The sequence below is a fragment of the Barbus barbus genome (assembly GCF_936440315.1).
Source record: "Barbus barbus genome assembly, chromosome: 5".
NCBI classification, from domain to species: Eukaryota; Metazoa; Chordata; class Actinopteri; order Cypriniformes; family Cyprinidae; genus Barbus; species Barbus barbus.
Window position 1 is genome coordinate 41,362,504 of NC_136733.1, and position 27,833 is coordinate 41,390,336.

General features: G+C 41.9%; 1 protein-coding gene across 1 annotated transcript in view; it reads left to right on the plus strand.

The window, feature by feature from the left end:
* Positions 1–27,833, plus strand: part of LOC306869533 (mediator of RNA polymerase II transcription subunit 13-like) — a gene marked incomplete at its 5' end in the record, with an annotated part of 102,165 nt that overhangs the window by 49,244 nt on the left and 25,088 nt on the right. Inside the window, 11 exon segments of the mRNA XM_079416286.1 lie at positions 683–782; positions 858–1,054; positions 1,912–2,016; positions 2,020–2,189; positions 3,516–4,330; positions 11,764–11,943; positions 12,408–12,631; positions 15,339–15,525; positions 23,664–23,865; positions 25,259–25,490; positions 25,565–25,753. Coding sequence (XP_079272412.1) covers positions 683–782; positions 858–1,054; positions 1,912–2,016; positions 2,020–2,189; positions 3,516–4,330; positions 11,764–11,943; positions 12,408–12,631; positions 15,339–15,525; positions 23,664–23,865; positions 25,259–25,490; positions 25,565–25,753 — 2,601 coding nt within the window.

Sequence of the window (27,833 nt, forward strand, 5' to 3'; positions counted from 1 at the left end):
ATAATGCATTGCTTTCATATTTACAACGAAATATCTGAGTTACTATTTCAAATAAGTAATGCTAGTTACTTTGTTTTCCCATGTATTCACTGTCAGCTCTCCTGTCCCCATGTTCCTTCAGCCTGAGGCTTATTCATTTCACTTTTGGTGTGAAACATATACAGTAGCTTTTGGGTTTTTTGTTTTTAAAAAACAAATAAGTACGCCCAGCCCAGATGACAAAAGTAATGTAATGCATTACTTCCCACAAAAAGTAAATAAGTAATGTAATTAGTTACTTTTTCATGGAGTAACACAATATTGTAATGCGTTAGTAACAAAGATATCTGACCATTCAGCATTTTCATATCTGAAGTCTCCCTGTATATTATAGAGGTTTAGTCATATGAGGTTAATTTAACCACGAAATATAAATACAGCTGTCAGAGTTTGATGTCCTCTGGTGGTTGGGAATACTAATATGGCTGCTAATATGCCTCCTGCTCCTAGTTTAGAACAATCCAGACAATATCAGATGATCGCTCACCCTGAGCTGCATTTCTCAATGTGGAAACTAACGCTTGCTATGATCTATTTAGACTTAGAATGCTTTTGGTAAACACTGACCTGGCCATCTGTACTCTAAAATGTCTCAAATGTGGCATCATGACTCGTGAACATTTCTCTGTGTAACCCAAACCAGAGCACATTTCCGAGCCAGCGGTCAGTTAAGACCGGGTCTGTGGCAGCGGAGGAGCGGATGCTTGGGTTCGAGGGGAGATCTGCAGTGCCGTATCCCTCCAGTAAGTCCAGCAGCACTTGTATCAGCAGAGACCGGAGAAGCTCACCCCTAACAGTGTGTGGATGTGTCTTCTCAGCAGTAGCAGAGCTGCAGCGCATGTTCCCCACGCCTCCGTCTCTCGAGCAGCACGCCGCCTTCTCACCCATCATGACCTACATCCCCAGTCAAGAGCCAGCTGGCCCCCCAGCGGCTCCCGATCATCCCAGCGGCTCTCAGTCCAGCAACCAGATCACCGACTTCAAGATGGGCCTTGAGGAAGACATGAGCGAGGATGTACGTGTGCGTTTTGCTCCATGTGCACCAAGATGAGTTCATTGTGATAAGATAATCAAAATAAAAACTCCTCTGGGCCTCATGATGTGCACCTGAATACTGGCAATGATGAACATCAACAGTAGCTATGTTTCCATTCACCTGTTTTTATTTTGCATTGTGGAATATCGCATCAAAAAAACGCTGGATGGAAACGGAAAGATGTGCATAAATTATAAAAAGGCAAACATGTGCACAATTGAGTAGGATAAACTTTTTATCCAATAAGAAAAAATGTGCATAAACTATAATGGAAACACATTTTGCGAATAAATTCCTCCATGCGCATCAAAAGTCATGTGACTTTGCGCTATGAGATGGGATAACTTGACTAACCAGCGGACCGATCTCGTTCACAGCATCTATGTGTTGTTTTGGTCGTTCTGAAACGCCTGAGCAAAGTCTGTCATCAAAGTATTTCTGTATAATTTTCTTAAACGACTGCGTTCCCAAACAGAAGCATCCGCCTCCGAAAGCATTGACTGCATTCATTGTGTTTCGTCTGCTCGCTCTGAGGCGCAAATCATTTATCATATAGGAAAATTATTATATTCAGTAGCTTCTCCCACTTTTCTTAGTGATATTTATTTCCAGTTTATCAGGAAGTGACGATTTTGTTCTCTTTGACTCGTTAGATGGAAACTGTGTTTTATGCGATTTTCCAGTTTTGTGCATAATTTAAATTTGCATCTTTGTGTGGAAGCATAGCTAATGATTCAGTTGAAAACACATTTAAAAAAGGAGAATAAGAAAGTTCATCATAGCAAACTTTAGTGTTGCCTTGACAAAACCTTGCCTGAAAGTTTAAAATGTTGAAGCCTTGCAGACAGACGTGTAGTATAGAGGGCAGCTTGACCAGTTCTACCCATTTATTTTGTTTCCATGTCTATGATTATTCATTTGTGTTCCGTATGTCTCCTGTCTAGCCACTGATTGGTTGCTCCGTTTACGCCCCACTGCGATCCTTACCCAGCCAGTGTTTGCCTGCTCTTGAAATCCCTGAGCACTGCTACTACAGACCACCATGGACTGATATGACCAAAATGGAGCAGTACTGCCTGACCGCTCAAAATCCCTTCAGCAGAGATGCATACGTGTAAGTCCATGTCCAGTTTTTCAAAAATTGATGAGTGAATCGCATGAAGAAATGTCTGATACTATTTGACCCCACAATCAAATGTGAGAAATATGAATATATTTGACGCGATCGACCCGGGCCGGAATCCGCCTTTTGCCAAACGTTTTTTTTTTTCCTTTTCAAAAGGCATTTATTTTAAATAAAAATAAATGAAATAATAGAAAAGTTGAAAATTAAGTATCGGGTAGGGTTAGGGTAGGTGTATAATAATATATAATAATTTTATATTATATTATAATTATAATTTACACTCAATACATTATTATTGCGTACTGTTTTATAATGTACTACAACACTGAGGTGCAGATAATTGCCACTATTTGCAATAAGTAGAATAAATAGCAGAAAATCCTGCTATTTTAACATAGTGTAAATAGAATATATTGCTATTTTCATTTAGTGTAAATAGCATATGTCGTTAAGAAAATATGCTATTTACACTTAGGGCCAGATTTACTAAACAGGGCAAATTAGTGTTAGACGCTGCGCGATTCCAGAAAAGCACAGATGTGAGGGGAAAATTCTGCGGGCGATTTACTGACAATGGGCACATTAAAGAACACAGATGCAACATCTCATTTCCATAATGATCAGCACAATCTACCAACGAGCAGCGCAAATTACCGCCTGCTTTAAGACATGCTTTTTTTTTCTGGGCCTTAAATAATGCCACAAAAACCAGTGAATTGGCTAGCGCAAATCTTAGTAAATTGCGTTGCGTGATTCATTTAAATACTCTCCTTCCATAAATTTACCAATCGAAAGCGAAACTCCTACAAATGCATACTCAATAAGGTGAGTCGCAAAAATAACTGTCCATACCTTTTCAACGCTAATTTCCCACTATGTGTCTTTAGTATTTTTTTTTATGTAAAATGAGGGTTTGCACTGGCGCAATCGGGCCCTTGGTGTAAATAGCCTCCATCACTATTTACACTTAGGCTGATGATACAAGGGGCGACTTTTTGAGCAATTTTCCAGGCAACTTTTTTTGAGCAGTGTTGCTTGGGCACTTTCCCACTGAGAATGGGTAAGAAATCTGGATACTTTAGATCGGTCGTGGGCCCTGTGTCTCACCTGGTTGCCTGTTGATGGCAACATTAACCAAAGTTGCCCGGCAGCATTGCTGAAAAAGTTGCCCCGTGTATCATCAGCCTTAGTGCAAATAGCTGCTGCCAATAAAAAATAAGGTTCTTGTTGAAAAAAAATGATCTTTTGGCAAAAATTTATTTGACATTCACTTTGACCAGCACAGTGAAAATCTCTCACGTGAATGTTCCCCAGCAGTGATGCTCTTCTGGAGCAGGACTACACTCCCATGACCACGAGCGCTGCAGGAACCGTGCCCTCCCCAGGTGCCTCTCGCTTCTCTGTGCCGACCCCACGCACCCCCAGCGGCAGACTGGACAGCACCGAACTCAGCTCGCCAGCATCAACCCTGTCCACCAGCGTGCCGCTCAGCTCAGTCAAGCCCTCCGCATCGGGGCCGCTGTTGCCCGAGGCGCACAGTCTCTACGTTACACTGCTGCTGTCCGATTCCGTCCTCAATATTTTCAAGGACCGCAACTTCGACAGCTGCTGCATCTGTGCCTGTAACATGAATGTTAAAGGGGCAGATGTTGGTGTCTATATCCCAGACTCCACCTGTGAGGACCAGTATCGCTGCATGTGTGGCTTCAGTGCGATCGTGAACCGAAGGCTGGCGCACGGGGCGGGCCTCTTCCTGGAGGATGAGCTGGACATATTCGGCCGTGGCTCTGAGGCGGGTCAGGCGGCAGAGAGGAGGCTGGCGCTGTGCAGACGAGACCCTCCTGAGGAGCCACAGACGCCTGCCTCGGTGATCGCTCTGCTACAGGAGCAGTGCTCTAAGCCGATCTTGTCCCTGACCTCCCTGACCGGCTGTTCCTACCATGGCCACCAGGGGGTGCTGCTGCACAGCTGGGCAGCAGAGCGGCTATGGACGGACAGCAGCGACGCGTGTGTGGAGTGTTATAACGCTCTGATGCAGGGACTGCAGTATGTGGACAATGCGGCTGGAGGGAAGGTGGAACAGGCTACGGTGAGGAGCAGCGCACTGCACGCCTGGCCACAGACCAGCGGTAAGGCTCACTAAAAAAGCAGGACTCAAGCCATATCCAGCAGTGTTAATTTTGTTAGTGTCAATTTCTGTCAACGACATTTTTTCGCAGACAAACACGAGACGATAACGAAATAAAAACTCTTTTTGAACGCCAAAAACAGTGGCTGCATTCCAGTCCATTTTTTAATGTCCTTCACTTGCAAACTTCCCTCCATCTCGTTTACTTGGATGTACGTCATTGATTCCGTTGCATGAGCGCTCACTACTGGTGGAATCCTGGAACGTCCTAAGCCCTTGATCACTTAGAATCCGCTATGGAGTTGGTTTGTTTACATTTTTTCCCCTTGCGAATTTGTTTGGTGCAGCATTCTGTATGTATATAGGTATGCCTGGGCTGTTATAAATGTTAAAATGTTAACATTTATATATTATAGAGTTGTTTAGGGTGGGGACAAATTAAACGCGATCTGTGATGACTCTATGGAGCGGCCTGAAGTGGGCATATGAAGCAGACTCGCTCCCTTTGTCAAAATCGAGGAGTCTAAGGTCGGTCCATACAAACTTCCCTTGTCCACTTCACGAAGTGGAACGCACTTCAAAATGGCAGTGGGGATTCCCCCCGAGGGGGAAGTGGTTAGGGAAGTTTGCGAGTGCTTGTCTAAAAGTGGAGTGGAACGCAGCCCAAGATGAAAATCTATTGATATTTTCATCAACGAATAAAAACGACAAAATGTTAGGGAGGGACGACTGGACAGAGAGACAGTCAGAACTAGTAGGGTAGATGCGCACATTTTCACGCTCTGATTATAAGTTTGCATACATTTGCTGCACGTCTCATAAACTGTTAACAAATGTCAGCATCTGGGAGTAAGAGAAGAGCAGAGATATGAAAAGCGTGATGACACGAAAGCGCATTTGGTCTGGTTTTCTGAGCGCACACAGAAAAGCGCCTCTCAAACAGCGCTCGACTGCTGAATTCAGTGTTCTTTCACGTCTTAACAAAAAAAACACAAACAAAATTATCTCAAATTGTCCGTTTTGATGAGTATTCATGTAAACAGTGAATTTAAACTCTTGGGAGAACATCCCCAGTATATTGAATCAGTGCAGTCAGTTTTAAAGGGGCAGCAGACTAATTTAGCTATTATTGTCTGTCCTTATTGTTAGGGTTACTCCTCTTGACTGAATCACTTTAGTAGCTCTATAAGGGTTAATCTAAATTTAATTTATATAAATAAATATGTCTGCTTGAAAGAATTTTGGATGTTGAATGCAAGTTGTGATAAAGAATGCACATTATAGGCCCTATAACCACTGGTATTTCATTGAAAAGAGGATCATGTTCTTCTTTCTTTATGACAAGTGGTTTTATTTCATTTTGAGATAAAGACATGTTATGTGTCACAGTTAAATCTGTGTCTATATTGCATGTTCAAACCTGAATATCATTCATATTACTAGGTTACTAGATGTTTTCTCCGGGAACATATGAGTTTGGAATATTTAGAGAAATGCTTCATAAACGCATTACACTGTAACTAAACCCATTAGATTTTAGTCGACTAAATCTACTGTAGATTTAGTCGACTAAAGTCTTATGATATTTATGATAAACAATTCAGATGACTAAAATATGACTAAAACTAAATGGTATTTTAGTCCAAAGACTGACAAAACTAAATCAAAATTTGTTAATTGTCAAAATTAACACTGATATCCAGACACCCAGAATATCATGCAAGACTGATAACCCTCACTTAAGAAGACCTTGGAAAGCCAAATGCATAGCAGTGCATCTAAAAAAACACCCATTGCAACCACAATACCAATACCAACAGCTACCAAGAATACTCTAGCTGTCACAGATCGACCAGGCTCTCAAACTAGCCAATCACAGCGAACACCATCACTGGAATTCTAATGAAGCACACCTGCACACAATCTGAAACTCATCAACCCTCACCATAAAGCCATACACCTCACTGCACTCAAACGCCCGGTCTCGTTTCTACGAAGTGGACTCCTGTATGCTATCTCAGCGACTTACCTGTTACCTACCTGCCTGTGTACTTACCTCTTGTGATCTCTCCAAGCGTTGTGTTTGTCCGTCTCCTGGTTCCTGGTTCTCCAGTCAAGAAAGCTGTCTTCAAACAGTGAGGTGTGTGGTCCTCTCTTCATCCACAAGTTCCTGTCAAGACAAGTCAGTCAAGTTATCCACTCATCTCTTCATTCAAAGTATATCTGCATTCCATACTCACCGTCTCATCATCCGTTTAATTGCTCTGCTATCAATAAACATCACTACTTTGTATTAATCCTTTGTGTGAAGTCTGCTTCCCTAACAGAAGACCGGACCAACACCGAAGGTGCAGCATGAGCAATCCTGATCCCTTTCAGGAACTCGTGGACCACCTCCAACGAGTTCTTGTTCCATCACCACCACCAGCACCCCCGATCACCTCAGTCACCAGTACCACTGTTTCTTCGGCACCAATGATCTCCAGTCCCATGGCCAGACCAGCGCCCTTCTCTGGCGTGGCGGAGGAGTGCAACGGGTTCCTCCTGCAGTGTTCGCTGAACATTGATATGCAACCGCATCTGTATCCCACCGAAAAATCTAAAATAGCCTTCATCGTATCCCTCTTAACTGGTAAAGCACTCCAATGGGCTGAAACTATTTTTTCACAGTCTGGTCCCGTCACTCAATCATATAATAGTTTCACAACCCACTTCCGTGAAGTTTTTAGTCGATTAAATGGTGATCCATCCATCAGCGATCAACTCTACCATCTCCGCCAGGGTACCAGATCACTCTATGAATGTGCCCTCCAGTTTAGGACCCTGGCGGCGGCCAGCGGATGGAATGAGAGTGCCCTTCTCACCACCTTTCAGCAAGGTTTGGAACGCAGATTGCGCTTGCAGCTTGCCAGTTATGATGACTCCTGCGGTTTGGAAAGCTTCATTCAACAAACCATCCGATGCTCTACGCGCATGCAGTCTTGTTTTGCTGAGCAGCCGTCATTAACCCGTTGTTCTCCTCCCGTCCGCCACCCAGAGGCAAGTCTCCCTCCAGAACCTGTCCATGAACCCATGCAAGCTGACAACACTCATCTGTCTGACTCTGAGCGGCAGAGACCACTGAGGAATGGATTGTGCCTGTATTGTGGAAATAGTGGGCATATAAGATCCACATGCCCTGTTCGCCCTCCTCAACTTTTGGTGAGTGTCATTCAACCCATTACTCAAAATATGAAACCGCTCACAACTGTAGTCATGCTTACTACCCCCAACATATCCATTCCAGTCCAGGCCCTCCTTGATTCTGGGTCCGCCGGGAACTTCATATCAGGGAGCCTCTGCCACCAACTCAAGCTCTCGACCATTGCCAACCAGACAGTCTACCAAATCCACTCCATAACCGGAAAGCCCTATTGGACGAAGCACAGTCAGATTCAGCGCCGGTCCCGTTCAATTAAGAATAGGTCAGTTATATGAGGAGAGCATTCACCTACTGGTTCTGGAGGGAGCGCACACCGACATCATTCTTGGGCGTCCATGGTTTGTACAACATGAACCACAGATCAATTGGCGCACCGGAGAAGTCCTGAAGTGGGGCAATCACTGTTTCCCATACTGTTTCCCTGGAATCCCGCAACCACTCAAGCGACCTGTTCAGGCAATCCCAGTGAATTCAACATCCATAGAGAGTCCAGTTGAGAAGCAATCCGTCGACATACCCACCTGTTATGCCCCCTTCAGAGACGTATTCTGCCTGAAGAAGGCGTCTCAATTACCTCCTCATCGGCCATGGGACTGTGCGATCGATCTCATACCAGGTGAGCCAGTGCCCAAGGGTAAAATCTACCCCCTGTCACTTCCAGAACTGAAGGCCATGGAGGAGTATGTCAGTGAGGCTCTTAAGCAAAGCTACATCTGCCCTTCCACCTCCCCTGCTGTTTCGAGTTTTTTCTTTGTGGCCAAGAAGGATGGAGGCTTGCGGCCTTGCATCAATTACCGGGCACTAAACAACATAAGTTAAATTCCGTTACCCTCTTCCTCTCGTCCCAGCTGCCCTAGAACATCTTCGTGGTTCCACCATTTTCACGAAGTTAGACCTCCGCAGCGTGTATAACCTCATCCGGATACGCAAGGGGGACGAGTGGAAGACAGCCTTTGTAACACCCACCGGCCACTATGAATATTTGGTTATGCCGTATGGCCTTGTCAACGCCCCCTCCGTATTCCAGGATTTCATGCACGAGGTGCTCCGGGAGTATCTACACCGGTTCGTCCTAGTGTACATCGATGACATCCTCATTTACTCTCGGAGCTTGGCCGAACATCACCACCACGTTGCGGAGGTCTTACAACGTCTGAAGGAGTTCCATCTGTTCCTCAAAGCCGAGAAATGTTCATTCCATCAACCCTCAGTACAGTTCTTGGAATACATCATCGACAGTGGTGGCATCCAAATGGACGAGGGGAAGGTGGATGCTATCCGGACCTGGCCAGTACCTACCAGTATTAAGGAACTCCAACGATTTCTAGGTTTCGCCAATTTCTATAGAAGATTCATCCAAGGTTACAGTGCCATAACCAGTCCCCTTACCAACCTTCTACGCAATAGGCCCAAGTTTCTGTCCTGGAAACCAGCCGCCACGGGAGCCTTTGAGAAGTTGAAGGAAGCCTTCACCCATGCTCCAATCCTCGTGCATCCAGATCCCCAAAGACCCTTTATTGTAGAGGTCGACGCCTCCACTTCAGGGGTAGGAGCAGTTCTCTCTCAGCAGCAGGGAACTCCAGCCAAACTCCATCCATATGCCTTCTTTTCCAAGAAACTCAGCCAGGCTGAGAGAAATTATGACATCGGCAATCGGGAACTTCTGGCAATCAAGCTAGCCCTCAAAGAATGGAGGCATTGACTGGAAGGTGCACAACACCCCTTTACAGTCCTCACCGACCATAAAAACCTACATTACCTGCGAGATGCCAAACGGCTCAATCCCCGCCAGGCCCGCTGGGCACTCTTTTTTACCCGGTTCAATTTCTCTATCACATATCGCCCAGGGCCCAGAAATGTAATGCTCCTGAGGAAAACGATGAAGAACCAGAGCCTATCATTCCAGAAAGAATCATTGCCTGTCCCATTCAGTGGAATCCTGAGCCAGATACTCCGGCCAATGCCTCCACAGCCACTCCGCCAGGTTGCCCACCTGGTGTGCAGTACGTTCCTAGAACACAACGCACTTCTACCATCCGCTCCGTTCACAATTCTCTGGGCACTGGCCACCCAGGGGCCAACAGCACCCTCTCGCTGCTGAAGGATCGATACTGGTGGCTCAACATGGCCAGGGATATGAGAAGGTTCGTCCTGGGCTCTGCGGAATGCGCCATTTCCAAAAGCCCTCGCCATTTACCAGCAGGCAAACTCCTCCCGCTGCTCATTCCCAACCGTCCATGGTTACACCTAGGGGTAGATTTCATCACCGACCTGCCTGCATCAGACGGTAACACATGTGTATTGGTGATTGTGGACCGATTTTATAAGTCTTGTCGACTTCTTCCCCTCAGAGGTCTACCTACAGCCATGGAGACGGCCAAGTTATTATTCAACTACGTCTTCAGATGCTTCGGCATTCCAGAAGACATCGTGTCTGATCGAGGCCCACAATTCATCTCCAGAGTATGGAGAGGCTTCTTTAAACTCCTAGGTGTGACCGTAAGTCTATCATCAGACTACCATCCGCAGACGAACGGGCAGACGGAGAGGAAGATCCAGGAGATCGGTCGCTTCCTACAAACCTTCTGCCATAGCCACCAGGACTCTTGGAACCAGTTCAATGGCTGGGCTGAGTATGCCCAAAATTCCCTACGACAAGCTTCTACTGGACTCACTCCCTTCCAGTGCGTACTCGGTTACCAGCCACCGCTATTCCCCTGGTCGGGGGGAACCGTCGGAAGTACCTGCGGTCGACTACTGGTTCCGAGAGAGTGAGAGGGTCTGGGACGATGCTCACCATCAACTCCAACGTGCAGTTTGCAGGCGCAAGATGAAAGCAGACCTTCGTAGGTCCGAAGACCCACAGTATCAACCGGGACAGAAGGTCTGGCTGTCAACAAGAGACATCCGAATGCGCCTACCCTGCAAAAAGCTCAGTCCCAGATATGTTGGTCCCTTCACCATCCTGAGACCAATCAACCCGGTCACTTTCCAACTACAATTACCACCACAATACAGAATTCATTCCACCTTTCACGTGTCACTCCTGAAACCTTATCATTCTCCTGTCTCTCCCTCCGAGTGAAGAACCCCCTCTCCCGCTGATACTGGAGGACAGAGCCATTTATAAGGTCCTGGACTCCTGGCGCCGTGGTGGTTGCTTGGAGTATCTCGTCGACTGGGAGGATTATGGTCCAGAGGAGAGGTCATGGGTCCCCAGAGATGACATCTTGGACCCTACACTACTTGAGGAATTCCACTCCACTCACCCAGATCGACCAGCCCTCAGAGGAAGAGGTAGACCACCATGACGTCGGGGTTTTCGGCCCTCTGGAGCGGGCCGTGGAGAGGGGGGTAATGTCACAGATCGACCAGGCTCCCAAACTAGCCAATCACAGTGAACACCATCACCGGAATTCTAATGAAGCACACCAGCACACAATCTGAAAATCATCACCCCTCACCATAAAGCCACACACCTCACTGCACTCAAACGTCTGGTCTCGTTTCTACGAAGTGGACTCCTGTATGCTATCTCAGCGACTTACCTGTTACCTACCTGCCTGTGTACTTACCTCTTGTGATCTCTCCAAGCGTTGTGTTTGTCCATCTCCTGGTTCCTGGTTCTCCAGTCAAGAAAGCTGTCTTCAAACAGTGAGGTGTGTGGTCCTCTCTTCATCCACAAGTTCCTGTCAAGAAAAGTCAGTCAAGTTATCCACTCATCTCTTCATGCGAAGTATATCTGCATTCCATACTCACTGTCTCATCATCCATTGAATTGCTCTGCTGTCAATAAACCTCACTACTTTGTATTAATCCTTTGTGTGAAGTCTGCTTCCCTAATACTAGCAACCACTTAGCATCCAGCCACAGGAACTACATAACAACAGCAATCACCCTTATGTGATAAAAGATTTTATTACCCTCATATCAATGCTCTGGCAAACACCTGGAACACTCTAGCACTGGGATGAGCAACTCCGGCCCTGGATTGCAACTCCACCTGAACACACCTAAACACACCTGAGAAATGCAACCAAAGTCTTCAGGATTGCTTGAACATCATAATCAGAGGTGTGTTTGTATAGGATTGGAGCTGAAGTCTGCAAGACAGTTGCCTTCCAGGACTGGAATCGCCCATCAATGCTACAAGAAATGACTTGGCAGCCCCTCTGAACAGCCCAGCACAGTGTGTTCTTACTGACCCAGCTGTTCTCCTTGCATGTCTTCAGTGTTGGACATCAGCAAGCTGTCCTCTCAAGACGTGGTGCGGATGCTGCTGTCCCTCCAGCCGTTCCTGCAGGATGCAATCCAGAAGAAGAGGACGGGCAGAAGCTGGGAGAACATCCAGCATGTTCAGGGTCCTCTCACATGGCAGCAGTTCCACAAGATGGCTGGACGGGGTTCTTATGGTGAGACTGTACTCATCACGCACGGCACAAGTTTTCTCCATATATGTGACCCTGGACCACAAAACCAGTATAAGGGTAATTTTTATACATCATATACTGAATAAATAAGCTTTCTATTGATCTATAGTTTGTTAGGATAGAAGGACATATTTGGCTGAGATACAACTATTTGAAAATGTGGAATCTGAGGGTGCAAAAAAATCTAAATATTGAGAAAATCTCCTTTAAAGTTGTCCAAATCAAGTTCTTAGCAATGCATATTACTAAAACATTTACAAAATATCTTCATGGAACATGATCTTTACTTAATACCCTAATGATTTTTGGCACAAAAGAAAAATTGATAATTTTGCAAATATACCTGTGCTACTTATGACTGCTTTTGTGCTCCAGAGTCACATTCATAACAAATATTTACTTCACTCAGATCTTGTTGCAACTAAACATTTACTTCCGATGGTCAGGTTCCGAGGAATCCCCAGAGCCGCTGCCGATCCCCAGCGTGCTTCTGGGATACGATCAGGATTTTCTGGCTCTGTCTCCGCTTGCTCTTCCCTTCTGGGAGAAGTTTCTGCTGGAGCCATATGGAGGCCAGCGGGACGTGGCCTTCCTGGTGCTGTGTCCCAATCATGACACCCTGCTCAGCAATGCCAGAACCTTCTTCCAGGAGCTCAATGCCGTCTATGAGGTAAGTCCTCATCACATTGACCTGCTAGACATGCATTGCCCTTATGTAAATGAGTGATTCTTCAATTATAGAGAGACTTTTTGTTTCATCCATGTCAGTGGTGTCCAATCCTGCTCCTGGAGGGCCGGTGTGCTGCAGAGTTTAGCTCCATTTTACCTGCCTGGATATTTCTAATAATCCCAAAGACCTTGATTAGCCGGTTCAGTGTGTTTAATTAGGGTTGGAGCTCAATTCTGCAGGACACTGGCCCTCCAGGAGCAGGATTACAGTTTTTATTGATTGCTAACACACAATTTATTAAACAATTCACCATTTTCTCACAACTATAAACACAATCTCAAAACTACACACCAACTTGTGCAAACTTCAGACTTCTAGGTCAAAATCGAACATTTTAGTCAAAAACAGTCTCTTTTGTCAGACTCAAGCTTTGACCTCAGATGACACACAAACCTGTCAAATACACAGAATACTTCACTGTCTAGAGAACACTAGTAAGATCAATTCAAAACACTGTTACAAAAACCTGCTTTTGGGAAACAGAATCCTTTTGCTAGTCAATGTCTGTTACGGTATGCAGCATAAATAGGGGGGTGCAGATACAGTAAAATTCAGCAATAAACTTTCATTACACTAATGTAAAGTGATCTTACAGTAGATGAAAAGCACTAGAAGAGAACAGTTCAAAGACCAAACAACTGAATACACAGTAAACACACGTCGGAATATATTGTCAGTTACTGTAAATAAATAAATAAATAAATAAATTCAGCCTCATCTGCCAAGTTGCATTATATTTTACCAATACACCTGTGCTCTTGTTCATATCATCCTGAGATTCTGACTGGTGTGTCATCAGTTTTTCTACTTACAGTTTTTTTCAATTGCTAACAAGCGTTTACCAATACTTAAAGTACTTTTTCTAAACTCTTAACACAGCAACACACCTACATCACACAGTTAGCCAAATAGTTAATTTTCTGGCCAAAACCACATTTTGTTAAATAAACACAAACTCTACATTTCAAAATGCTGAATAGCTTTTTCTTCATATACTAACTCTATCAAAACACAGCAAGCCTGATTCAAAATTGAGTCATTCGGTCAAAACATTAGCACTGGTTTTCTATCCAACAGGAACATGTAGTCAATTATAGTGCATAGACTGTCAAAATGCTAACAATTAATGGCATTGCAAAAACTGCATTACTTATAATGTTTCAGTTCGACCCGTATAGAACATACAATATGAGATCCATTAAAAAATAGAACAACAACAGCAACAACAACAATAATAATAATAATTCAGCCAGCAAGTTCATTTTTGTGTGTGTGAGTGGATTTCATCATCAGTACTTTATGGAATGTAAAAGAAAAGTGACAGAATTGCAGCAGTAAAGGCTTTTCTGGCTAAATAAAATTAATGTCAGTGATTAAAAAAACAAACTTTAAATGAATGAACATATGTTATTTACAAGTGTGCAGTTCACAAATGAACAATTTTCGTTTTTGTCTGTATAAATGTGTCAGTTATTATGGACAATGTATTATGAATGTTTTACAATTGTTCAGGCTGAATATGGTATCGCTGACCAGAAGGCAACAGTTCAAAGAGAGTGGGCAGGGTGTGTGGGGTCCAAAGTGATTTTCTTAGCCCTTTTCCTCACTCTGGAGATGTACAAATCTTGGAGGTTGGGCAGGGGGGCACAAATATTCCTCTCAGCAGTCCTGACTGTCTGCTGTAGTCTCTTGATGTCTGATTTGGTAGCTGAACCAAACCAGACAGTCCTGGTCCTTTTCCTCATCCAACTCTCCCTCCTCCAAACATTTTCTTTCTTTTTATGCTTCTCTGTGTTGTTCTGTATTGTTTTGAACAAAACCAATCCAGAGACTGCCTTTTTATTGTGCATGGCCATGTATGGAAAGACTTGGAATTATTCATTAAGATTGGAATCAGCTATTTCTCAATTATAGTATAGTAATTAAAATAATTCTTAGCAGCTCTTTTAAGCTGCTTTTGTAGCAGAAGTAGAGGCTTTACACTATATTTAAAGTTTGGAGCATTAGGTCTTCATTTCTGTCATGCTGTGTTTAAGCATTTGTAAAAAAGATAAGAAAGATCCATGATTTTTGGTATGGGGTAAGCTTGTGTGAAAAGAACATGTAAGCATTTTAGAAATGTGTTAATTGACTGAATATTGTGTGAAAACAACACAAATTGTGTTAATGGTATGGTCACAACAGACGGATGTTGTGTTTAGAGTTTTGACAGTGTGACTACAGATTGGACAAAGGGATGTTAGCAATTGAAAAAAAACTGTAATGCTCACACAGGGATAAATGTGTGCTATTTGTGTTCATTTTGTGATTCTTGAGGTAGTTATATTGTTTGTGTTTTCTGAATGAGAACATGGTTAAACCTGTGCAAAATGATGCCGAACGTCTTGTGTAGTTTTGCAGAAAACACTGAGCAAATTGGAACGTGGAATGTGTGAAAGCAGGTGAAATGTGTTTGTTTTGAGAACTGTATGAATGGTTTGGAAATTTGGGCTAAATGAATCAGTTATAGTGTGTTAGCAATCGAGAAAAACTGTAATGATCCCTAATCTATGTTAAATTATGCAGTCATCACATAAAGCAGGTGCAGAGTACTTTAGATTTGTCCTGAGTTTAAGAGTTGCGGAGACAGAGCTCCTCTTTCACACAGACGTGTCGGCTGGGGAAGCACCGTCCGCTGGCGCAGGTGTCCAGAGATGGGATTGTCCCAGTGGGATCAGTGGAGTGTGAGGAGGAGACTAATGATCAGTGGTCCTCGGGGCTCTGGACTGGACAACATCAGGAGGAAATCCTCAACAAGTTCAAACTCTACCAACACACCTGCAGACACACACTTGGTAGGAAGCCCTCCTGTTATTCTGTTCCTGCTCCAGTGGAGTCAATCACCAATCATTCTGCCGATGCTCCTTGCCATAAAGGTGACCGTGATTTAGCCAAGTAGGATGTGTTCCTGGATCAACTTCTTTTGTTAGTCCTGGAGCAACATTCTTCTCAATCAAACCTAACTCTTTAGGTCTCTGCACACTGAGTCCGACATTCTCGTAAAAAAATAAATACGACCTCACGTTGTGTCAATCACGTTTACACATTGCCTCCGAAACTTTCATCTGTCATAAAAAAATTTGGACCAGGTTAGATTTTTTGCATTTTCGCATCCATAGCAAGCATTTTGATAGGAAAGGATGACGAAAAAAAAAAACTAAAAACGTATACGAAACTTTCGGACTCAGTGTGCAAGGACCTTTACACCGTGTCCTAACTACACGCATCACAAGAAGATTACAGCGACAAGCAATTTGTCTGTCCCCACCAGACGCGACAGAATCAATCAAATATCACAGCCAATCAGAAGCGTGTGTGGGCGGAGCCTCTCTGGAAGCGCACTGCACTCGCAATCAAATGGATAAGTTTATAATCTAATTCATAAATATTAAACCTTTTTAACACTATTAAATATACATACTGAGTGACTGATACCATCTTTGTTCTGGAATATGTTTTTTTTGTTTGCATTGAGTTCACAGTTTTAACGTGCATGTTTGATTTAATTTATTTTCAAGATTTGAGGTAAAATATCTGTTGTTGCTTTCAGTATGGCTATAAGGTCACACAAAATGATATTCAAACTCACATTAAACACGTTTAACTTTTAATAAAGCACATAATCAGTACCTGAGATTATCTACTGTCATATAGTTTGTAAGTTGTTGCTTCAGCCGCGACATCACAGAAATGGAAACTGTTTCTAAAATAGGAATTTCGCTTTGCCGCTGTTGCAGCTGCTTAGGACAAAACCTCTGATTAACATGGAAAAGATACGTTTTATTGCATGTCGTGGCATCGCGTCATGTGTAGTTAGGACACAGTGTTATGTCCACCCAGTCATTAACTACCCTTTAACTCACCGTTCATTTTGCCATCTGCACAGATGCTGAGCAGTTCCATTCACAGCGATTATTGTTCTCTTTTTTGCGTCTTTGTTTGTTTACCGGCTTTCTCTTTCCTTTTCCGCTGGCCAAATAGTCGATTGATAAGTTCTCACTACGACATATATATACACACACAATCTTGTTCACACAGACATACTCCAGCACTGATCCCAGTGATGTTATCAGGATCTGATGCTGTTTGCTCACCTGCAACTGAAAAATCTGTCTACAATACTGCTCCTGGAGAGCCATTGTCTATGAAGGTAAATTTGGTGCAAAACAGCTGAGCGTCCGTGACAGCAGAATCTGTAGTTGTAGAGAATAGCCACACATGTGTATCAGTAAATTTGAAGCCACAGACAAAAGTTGCAAACTTGTAGATGTTTTTCTCTCTCCCACAAACACAACACAATAGTTACACCTTCTCAAATCCTTCATTGCAGAGACACAAATCCTATTCTACGAATCACAAATCCAGAAACTCGTACTCTCACATGTTTTGCTGCTATTGCTGCAGTGAATATGGTGCTAAACACATCCACACACCTGCATCAAAAATGTGAAGTCACGGATGAATTTTGTACATCCACAGATCAGTATCTGAATTCTTGCAATGAGATTTGCACACTTGTACAATGCTTTCTTACATATATGTTTTTTTTTCCTCAGATGCTTTTTCGAGCACAAACACAAGTACACAACGACAACGGCTTGAATCTGCTGCTACGAGTCTTCACGCTGTTTTTCACCTGCAAATGACTAGTTTCGCACTCTCTCCCTTTTGCACCACATATCTGTGTGATAAATGGAGCAAAAGTGATTTGTGCATCTGTAGAGGCAACAGCGAGCACTCTTCAGAGATCAGAGGATTTCAGCCAATCAGAAGAGCTAGTTCGGGCGCCTATCAGCAGGGAGGAAAAAAAAACTTCTGGAGTGGACAGCGGCAAAAAATAAAGGTTTTTTTCTTTCTTTTTCTGAAATCACTCACAGTTATACTGTACAGTATATTTGTTTATAGTTTAAATATTAAATGAGTTTAGCTCCAACCCTGATAAAACTCACCTACCTGTATCCTTCTAGTAGTGCTAATCAGTGTTGGGAACTAGATACTAGTAACTTAGTTACTGTAATAATATTAGTTTTTGCAGTAACTAGTAGTGCAACTAATTACTAATAAGATTTCAGTGATAATATTACAGTTACTATCCATAAAACAGCTTAGTTACTTTTGATGCCTCAACCCCGTTGATTTAAAATCTAACAATCAAATAATTCCTAGATTTATTTTCATAATGTTCACGACTCATGCATGTGATGTCCCCAGTACAGCAGGCAAGCTTGGAATATGGAAAAGCTTACATTCAGCAGATGGAAATATTGCATTATATTGATTTTGTCAGGAAAAAAGATGATCTGAACACTGTTGTTTAAGTTATGGCTGTACTTTAATCTGGCATTAAATCCCACCCACATCCCTCTGATCAGCATGTGCTACATAATATTACTATAATTAAACATCTTTTTGAAAAATCAAACAGTTCCTTACAAGCTTATGTGATTTGATAAAATACATAATGAAATGTATATGTAATGGAGAACTTACAATTAGCTTAAAGCTGCACATGACAGTTACTGAGATAAATACAACAGTAACTGTCTGAGTGTTTGTAATCACTTCTGACTGCGATCCAGTCTGGATTTTGGTCAAATGATGAGGCAGAAATGTTATTAGTAACATTCTAGAATAATTTTGTGTGGAAGATACACAGTTACAACTTCTGTGGGGCTTGAAGAAACAGTAATGTAACTAGTAGTGTAACTAATTACTGTTGCCATAAAGTAACAAGTAAAGTAACAATATTACTTTTGAAAGGAGTAACTAGTAATGAGTAATATATTCCATTCTTTGAGTAACTAGCCCAACACTGGTCCTAATGAAGTTAACTGGTAGAGGTGTGTTTGATCAGGGTTAAAGCTAAACTACAGGACAGTGCCTCCAGAACTCAGTTTGCCCTTCCCTGCTTCAACTCACAAAGAGGCTTCATAAAAGATAAACCCATTAATTACATACTGTAGATAATTGAGTGTCATTTACAAGATGATTAAATATATTTGTTAATATATTTTAAAAGATTATAAACAAATGTACAGTATAACAGCGAGTGATTTCAGAAAAAGAAAGAAAAATGTACCTTTATTGGTATTTGCTGCTATTATTTTACAACCCCATAAAGAGCACAATAACTCATTAGCAGTTGTCTTTATAATATTCTTTTTAATTGTTGAACATGTTCTTTTTAAAAATACAAATTACAAATCTCCATCCCCTGGGGACAGTATATGCAGCATGGCAAAACAGATTTCACAGAAATAAAATACAGTACAAATTTGTTTGTGTTGTGTTAAATGTCAGTCATTTTGGCAAAGTTGACAAGCTCTCTGATGAGAAACACCACGAGGGGATTCAGGCTGATGCTTTGTCTTTGCGGTAATCCATCTGATCTGTGACTCTGAATGGCATTTGGTGCCACCAGGGTTGATTCTCAGAATGAATCTGCAAGCACAAGAAAAAAATAAAATAAATCAAAAGAAGTGTTTACAGAATTTGCCCTAACTGCCAGATTTGTGCTGTATGCACTTTGAGATTAATTAAAAATACGATATACTCTCTGAACGCACCTACAAGGAAGGTGCATAATTAGTTGATAGTCCATCACAAATCATTAAATTTAGAATCCATTCCTTATAATGCATTCCTGTAGATCAAACAGTAGATCAAAGTCAAGTCACCATTATTTTATATACCGCTTTTTACAATGCAGATTGTGTCAAAGCAGCTTTACAGTATTAAACAGGGAAATACTGTGTTGAGATAGTGTGTCGTTCTCCTCTGGCCAGACGAAACCAGCAGGCTGTTCCATGCTGCAGCAGAGTCAGATTGTGTAAAGGATCATCAGGTTCCTGTGGTCTTGTCCCGATGGCCGTCTTGGAGACAGGGTCTTCACTGGGGGTCAGTCTCTGGAGCTCATCTAGGTGTCCTGCTGTAGAGGTCATCTCTAGGTGCTGATCCACCATCTGATCTGGATACAGTCTGGATCTGGGTGGCTACGGTGACCTCGGAATAAGAAACAAACAGACTAATATTAGCGTAGATGCCATTCTTCTAACAATGTAACGAGTACATCATGTGTTATGAGGAGTGTTCCCATTCCGGTTGACCTAATTAATGCAGCCTAACAATCCTTTAATAGATTTGAATTATAGGAATGTGATAGTGTATTATGTGTAAGCCAGGTTAAAGAGATGGGTCTTTAATCTAGATTAAACTGACAGAGTGTGTCTGCTTCCAGAACAGTGTTAGGTAGATTGTTCCAGAGTTTGGGAGCTAAATAGGAAAAGGATCTGCCGCCTGCAGTTGATTTTGATATTCTAGGTATTATCAAACGGCCAGAGTTTTGAGAACGCAGCGGACGTGAAGGACTATAATGTGATAAGAGCTCACTCAAATACTGAGGTGCCAAACCATTCAGGGCTTTATAGGTAATTAGCAAGATCTTAAAATGTATACGATGTTTAATAGGGAGCCAGTGCAGTGTTGACAGAACCGGGCTAATGTGGTCATACTTCCTGGTTCTAGTAAGAACTCTAGCTGCTGCATTTTGAACCAACTGGAGTTTGTTTATTAAACGTGCAGAGCAACCACCCAATAAAGCATTACAATAATATAGCCTCGAGGTCAAGAATGCATGAATTAATGTTTCTGCATTGGACATTGAGAGCTTAGTGTTATATTGCTGAAATAATGGGTTGATTCCCAGGGAATGGATAATGATTTAAAAACAAACAAACAAAAAACCTTTAACTAGTTTAATTCGGCTAACTTACCAGCTGATGTTATCCCTGTTATGATTGGCTATCACAAAAGAAGCCTCCAACTGGAATGTATTGTAGATGATATGATCCAGAGCACAAACTAGAAAATAATAATAATAAAAAAGCAGTAATTGAAAATACTGTTTGGGTAACTTAACTCAATAAAATGCGTACATAATGCAGCACAAATTGCTTTGGATTAAAGCATCTGGCAAATGCAGGAATGTAAATATAATGTAAATTCAAATGTATTTTGAGTTACCTAATTTAAATAAAATGGACAGCTGGTCATTTGATGATTCTGCCTCTCACAGTCAGCATCACTGTTAGTGCTCGGAGCAATCTCCTGTAACAGAGTCAATCCTGTCTGTGTTATTGTAGTTTATGGTCAGAGAAAAAACTACCATACAATAACAGATCTCACAGGTTATATTAAAATAAACAACATTCATAATATGTGTTAGCCAAACTTCCTATATATTGCTAGTCCGTTCCTCTACACCCCGTTCTGTGGGCTATTGAGCAGCAGCCAGTGTCTAATTCGGCTAATATAGTTGATGGCAGCTTACTCACCTGTTGTTAACACCTCTATGATTCAATCACAAGAAAATACTCTATTACACCTCCGTTGCAGGTGGCATTACCAATAGACTAAAACCTGAAAATAAAATACAAAACATGTACACAACAGCGGTGTGTCTTAACTCACTTTTCTTTACTATTTTCACGTTAGCTCGCTGTTATGTAACGCCTGACATAACCTGAGATAAAAAGGCAGTGTAGAATTATTCTGCTTCCCTGATTAATTCGGTAAACTGATGTTATAACTTACCTTATCAGCTGATGTAATCACCGTAATGATGGCTCCAAAACACACCCTAGACGTTGCAGACGATACGATCCACAAACTTGAACATAAAAACATAAACAACTATAAAAAAATAACAAGAACCGGATACAGTGTAGCTCTTCTGATTGGCTGAAATCCTCTGATCTCTGAAGAGTGCTCGCTGTTGCCTCTACAGATGCACAAATCACTTTTGCTCCATTTATCACACAGATATGTGGTGCAAAAGGGAGAGAGCGCGAAACTAGTCATTTGCAGGTGAAAAACAGCGTGAAGACTCGTAGCAGCAGATTCAAGCCGTTGTCGTTGTGTACTTGTGTTTGTGCTCGAAAAAGCATCTGAGGAAAAAAAACATATATATGTAAGAAAACATTGTACAAGTGTGCAAATCTCATTGCAAGAATTCAGATACTGATCTGTGGATGTACAAAATTCATCCGTGACTTCACATTTTTGATGCAGGTGTGTGGATGTGTTTTGCACCATATTCACTGCAGCAATAGCAGCAAAACATGTGAGAGTACGAGTTTCTGGATTTGTGATTCGTAGAATAGGATTTGTGTCTCTGCAATGAAGGATTCGAGAAGGTGTAACTATTGTGTTGTGTTTGTGGGAGAGAGAAAAACATCTACAAGTTTGCAACTTTTGTCTGTGGCTTCAAATTTACTGATACACGTGTGTGGCTATTCTCTACAACTACAGATTCTGCTGTCACGGACGCTCAGCTGTTTTGCACCAAATTTACCTTCATAATTGTCCCACAGAGTTCAGCTTTAACTGTAACTAAACACACCTGAACCAGGTCAACACGTTCAGGATTACTAGAAACCTCTGGGAAGGTGTTTTGGGGCAGGTTGGAGCTGGACATCGACCCTCCAGGAGCAGGACTGAACTACACAGTGTAGTTAAAGGGTTAGTTCACCCAAAAATGAAAATTAGCCTGTGCTTTACTCACCCTCGAGGCATCCTAGGGGTGTATATGACTTTCTTCTTTAAGACAAATTCAATCGGAGTTATATAAAAAATTGTCCTGGCCATTCCAAGTTATCATTGCAGTGGGTGGGTGTTTCTGTTCAATAGTCCACAAGACGTCAAATAAAGTGCACGCATCCATAATAAAATGCGTATCATACGGCTCCGGGCGTGAATAAAGGCCTCCTGTAGCGAATCCATGCATTTTTGGAACAAAAATATCCATATTTCAAACATAATAAACACTTTTCTCTCACTTCTGCTGACTGTCGTATGCGGAAGCCGTTCCGGCGGATGACGTATGTGTCGTTCGTCTGAGATATGCTAGTCTTGTGAGTTTGTTTACTAGTCTCCTCTTAGCTTATATTGAAATCCTCCAATTCATGACCGGCATTTTGTTTTCGTTACTAATTACACAACACCGATGTCATACGTCATCCGCCGGAACGGCTTCCGCTTATGACAGTTAGAGAAAGTGAGAGAGAAGTGTTTATCAGAATCAGAATCAGAATGAGCTTTATTGGGTATGTTTACACATACAAGGAATTAGTTGTAGTGACAGAAGCTCCACAGTGCAACAGAAAGACAGTAACAGGACAGGACACAGGTAATAAAACAAAATAACAAGAAATAGCCAATAACCAATGTACAAAGCAGCAAAAAAAATAAAAAATACACAATATATAATATATAATATAGGCGACTATGTATGTACAGGTCAAGTATGTGCAAATTAGAAATGAGAAAAATAAAATAAGTGAGTGTGGTGAATGGATAATGAATTAGTTGTGTGTTCCACGTTTATTGTTGAGTGTTCATGAGATGGATTGCCTGAGGGAAGAAACTGTTCCTGTGTCTGGTCGTTCTGGTGCTCAGAGCTCTGTAGCGTCGACCAGATGGTAACAGTTCAAAGAGGGAGTGTGCTGGATGTGAGGGGTCCAGAGTGATTTTACCAGCCCTTTTTGCTCACTCTGGCATTTCATATGCCATTTCATATGTATGTAAAACATATGAAATGTAAAATTTCATATTACATTTGAAATATGGATATTTTTCTTGGATTCGCGTGGATTCCCTACAGGAGGCCTTTATTCACGCCCCGGAGCCGTGTGAGGCACGTTTTATTATGGATGAATGCACTTTATTTGACGTCTCTTGGACTGTTGAACAGAAACACCCACCCACTGCAATGATAACGCTTAGAAGAGCCAGGACAATTTTTGATATAACTCCGACTGGATTCATCAAGAAGAAAGTCATATACATCTAGAATGCCTCGATGGTGAGTAAAACAAAGGCTAATTTTCATTTTTGGGTGAACTAACCCTTTAAAAGGGGCATTGCTCTCTTTCAGGGCCGCAGCTCTCCGCCCTGACGCTGGACAGCAGCCTCCTCCTCCCTCCAAAGCCTCCACCCGCTTCTGTTCCTCTCACCCCACCAGCATCCACCCAACAGCCGGTGTCCACTGACGGAGACGGCACCTCAGGAAACACAGGCGCAGGACAAGCAGTTACGGGAGACTCAAACACCACACCATCAGCAGAGAATGCCGAGAGGTGAGACACAGACTACATCATTCTATTCATGTGTGTCCCTGATTGATAGATCTATTATATTGCATGGGTTATGTAAAAAAAATCCTCCTGAACCCAATGTGGTGTGATATTTACAGTAGTGTTACTCAGTTATGTTTAAATTAGAGGTATTGTGCCAGCCTTGGAGTAATGCATTGCTTTAAAGTGGTCATGTACTGCCTTTTTTATCATTTTGTACTGATCTTATTAAGACTTTTACATAATAAAACACCATAATTCAGAAGTAATAACTTATTTTCTGTCCTGTTTTTGACCCCCCTCATCAGAACGCTCTGTATGAATGGGCGTGGAGGATTGTAGACTTGGAAGTAAAAGCCTATGATTGGCTATTAGTTGTGTATGTTTGAGCCTTCACAGATGGACGCTGCTGTGATTTAGGTCAAAAACGAATAAATACTCCGCACATATCAAATGATCTGTAAGAAGAGGTAAAGCATTAGTGATCACGTAATGAAAACAATTACTCACACTTGTGTTGCGACATTACTGTCGGATACAATACAGTCACACAGCATCGTCTTTTAGTATCAATCTTTCTGAAAATCCTGCATCGAATTGTGCCTTGTTTGTAAACGAATCTGCGGTAACATGAAGTGAACAAAAGACGAAAGTTCTTACTGACGCGATCTGGATCTTTATTAATAATAAAGTTCATCCACTCTCTTGGCACTGCACAGCGTCTTGTCTTCAGAGCGTTTTTATTGTTTGGTTTCTGCGTAGACCTGCGTTGGCCTCTCTCGTAACACTAGATGTGTGAATTTGTGGGCGGGGCTAAACAGGCAGTGATGTAGAATCAGTGGGCGGGGCTAAACAGGCAGTGATGTAGTATCGGTGGGCGGGGTGCGCCTTCTGCGGAGGCGGGGTTTATCCACACTATTACATCATAGAGTAGAACATTCCACAAGCTGTAATTTTGACAGACTGCCTTCAATATAAGCTGTTTTTAGACTAACGAGAAAGTTTTGAGTTCTGAAACTTACAGGATGTTTTTATAGTACAATGACAAATGTGACAAATGATATGTCAAAATATCAAGGGAATTTTGGTTTCTCAGTTCATGACCCCTTTAAGGTCAGTAGCGATAAATAACAATTCGCTCAAGGCTGTAACAGCATATCTAGGTTGGGCTCAATTGTTTAAGAATCTACCGATGAAAAACCCAAAGTTGCACATTTTTCAAAATGTTCATCAGAATCCGTTTCAAGTGAACAGAGAATAAAGTGTAATGTACAATTTACAATTATGTATATAATCATTCAACTCATGAATATCATTATCATCCAGTTATCCTTATTCATTGCTATTGTTAGTTACTAATGATTGCAGTTGGTGATTAATGTCATTGTTATTTTAGCTCGGCAGAGAGGGACCGTATTGGCATTCCAACAGGGGCGGAGTCAGCGGATAGCCACGCCCACCTGCCAGCCATCGTGCTTTATGTGGTGGATCCCTTCCTGTGTCCGGGAGTGGGGCCAGGGGCCAAAGAGGGCAGGGAGAAGATCGTATGGCTTCTAGCGCTGCTGCGCTGCTACACAGAGATGCTGAGCGCGCTTCCCGAGAGCATTCAGTCTGCACTGGTGCTGCAGGTCAGGACAGGTCCATCCTAACGAGCATTTCATGAATCATTAGTGGTGCATCAGCGGTTAACTCTGGTTTGCAGGTGTTGCCGTGTCAGCATCTGTTGCAGCCGGCAGGCGGAGAGATTCCCGAATTCCTGCAGCTCCTGCGATCGCTGGCCTTCTCCACATACTCACAGAGCCGCCGCATGTTTCCCAGACAGACGGGCATCAGGTCCCTCACTGGATTCGGCCCCGCGTCCATGGCCCAGGCAGCGCTCAGGAGCCCCGAGGTCAAGCTTGATTATACTGGGTCTGCACTGGATGTGCACTGCAAAAAAAGGCTCATCGTACTTAGTATTTTTGTCTTGTTTCTAGTCAAAATATCTAAAATGTCTTAACTGTTTCCCTGCAAACACGGAATTTTCTGTGTTTCTACTGTTATATGCTAGAGGGCGCTATTACGCATCTCCTGAATGAGTCTAGAAAGTGATGATCAAAAACACAGACCAGAAAGCCGCAGAAACGAGCGATCTCATATATGAGCATATGCATATGAAAAATAATGCGATCATCAACACTAACTAACGCATATAAATGAAAACTGCATAATGTTACAGAGTGAAGTGTTGATACAGAAAGTGTTAAATGCCTGAGCAAGCTTTGGGATGCTGATGGAAGACCATGATCTCCTGCATCTTTGCTTTGATCATATTACTGAATATAGTATTTGAGATGTAGTATTTGATAAAAATTTGATTTTCTCAGCTTTTTGACCAAAATGTTGCTTTTTTTTTTATGAATGCATGAAATGCATGAAGCTAGAATGAAACTGATTTTTTGGTTTGAAATAATACAACAAAATAATCTGGGGGCCATGAAATTTTAGTGAAAATCAGCAAAAACGCTGGTGGTGGTTGGCAACATTTTTCAAAAACGCTGGCGGGGAAAGAGTTAATTTAAAATGAATTTGCTAAATAAGCAAAATGACACAAGATTTTTAGTCTTGTTTCCAGGGGAAAGAAATTAAATGAAGTGCATTTGGCTTAAAATAAGTAAATGTATCAGCCAGTGCGATAAGTAAAATAATCTTGTTTTAAGAATATTTTACTTGCCCCTCTGGCAGATAATTTTACTTATATTCAGCAAAATGCACTTAATTTAGATTTTTTTCCCCCAGGAAATGAGACTAAATATCTTTTTGCTTATCTAGTAATTCATCTTGATTTAAGAGTGTATTTACAGTCAAACCAACAATTATTCAGACACCAGATATAACTTTTGATATTTTTTTACTAGTGTGTGCATGACACTATAGTTCATTTATGTAAAGTAAAATAAAGTAAACTATGACATATTATACCCAAAACTTCTTCACACAGTGGACTAGCAGTAAAATTGATGAAAATATGGAACCAAAATGATTCAGACACTTTGACCTAAACATGTTTTGCTGAAGTGTTTTTCTTTAATTGCAGAATGAAGCATTGATTGGTTGAGCTAAATTGGTTTTATCTAATTGTGTTCTTAAATTTAACCTCTGACAGCTATTCAACCCAATTCATTACACACCTTTCTATCAAAGTTATCTGACATTATCAAGATCAATTTGTTCTGACACAGTTTAACTCTGAGTTCTCGTCATATCTTATTAGCATTTTCTAAACTATAGTGAATAATGTGAGAAATGTTGAAGGTGTCTGAATACATTTTGGTTTGACTGCCTTTGGGCTCTATTCTACGTAAACATGGTATGTCATTTCATTTCTACACAGACGATACTCAAATCTATCTACCAATCAAAAGAGACAATTCCGCAGTGATTACCTCTCTTCTGCAATGTTTAGAGGAGGTTAAATCATGGCTCGCCCAAAATTTCCTCTTCCTAAATGAAGACAAGACCGAAGTAATTGTTTTTGGTTCTAATGAGAGTTCTCAGTATATACGCGCCCGATTTGGACTGTTTATCTGTTTTTAGATCACCACAGGTGCGTAACCTAGGTGTTCTTGTCGACCAGCATTTAAAATTCGATAAACATATCTCTTCCGTTATCGGTTCCAGTTTCGTCTACTATCTAAAATCATAGACTTTCTCACTCCAAAAACTGTAGAAATGGCTGTTCATGCGTTTGTCACATCTCAGCTAGATTACTGCAATTCTTTATATTGCAGAATATCTAAATCGCAAATTGCACGTCTTCAGTTAGTCCAAAACGCTGCGGCCAGACTTCTTCTGAAGCGATGCAAACATGAACACATCACTCCTATTCTCAGATCTCTTCTCTGGCTGCCGGTTCATCAGAGAATAGACTTCATAATTCTACTCTTTGTGTATAAATCTTTACGTAACCTAGCTCCTGTCTACCTCTCTGA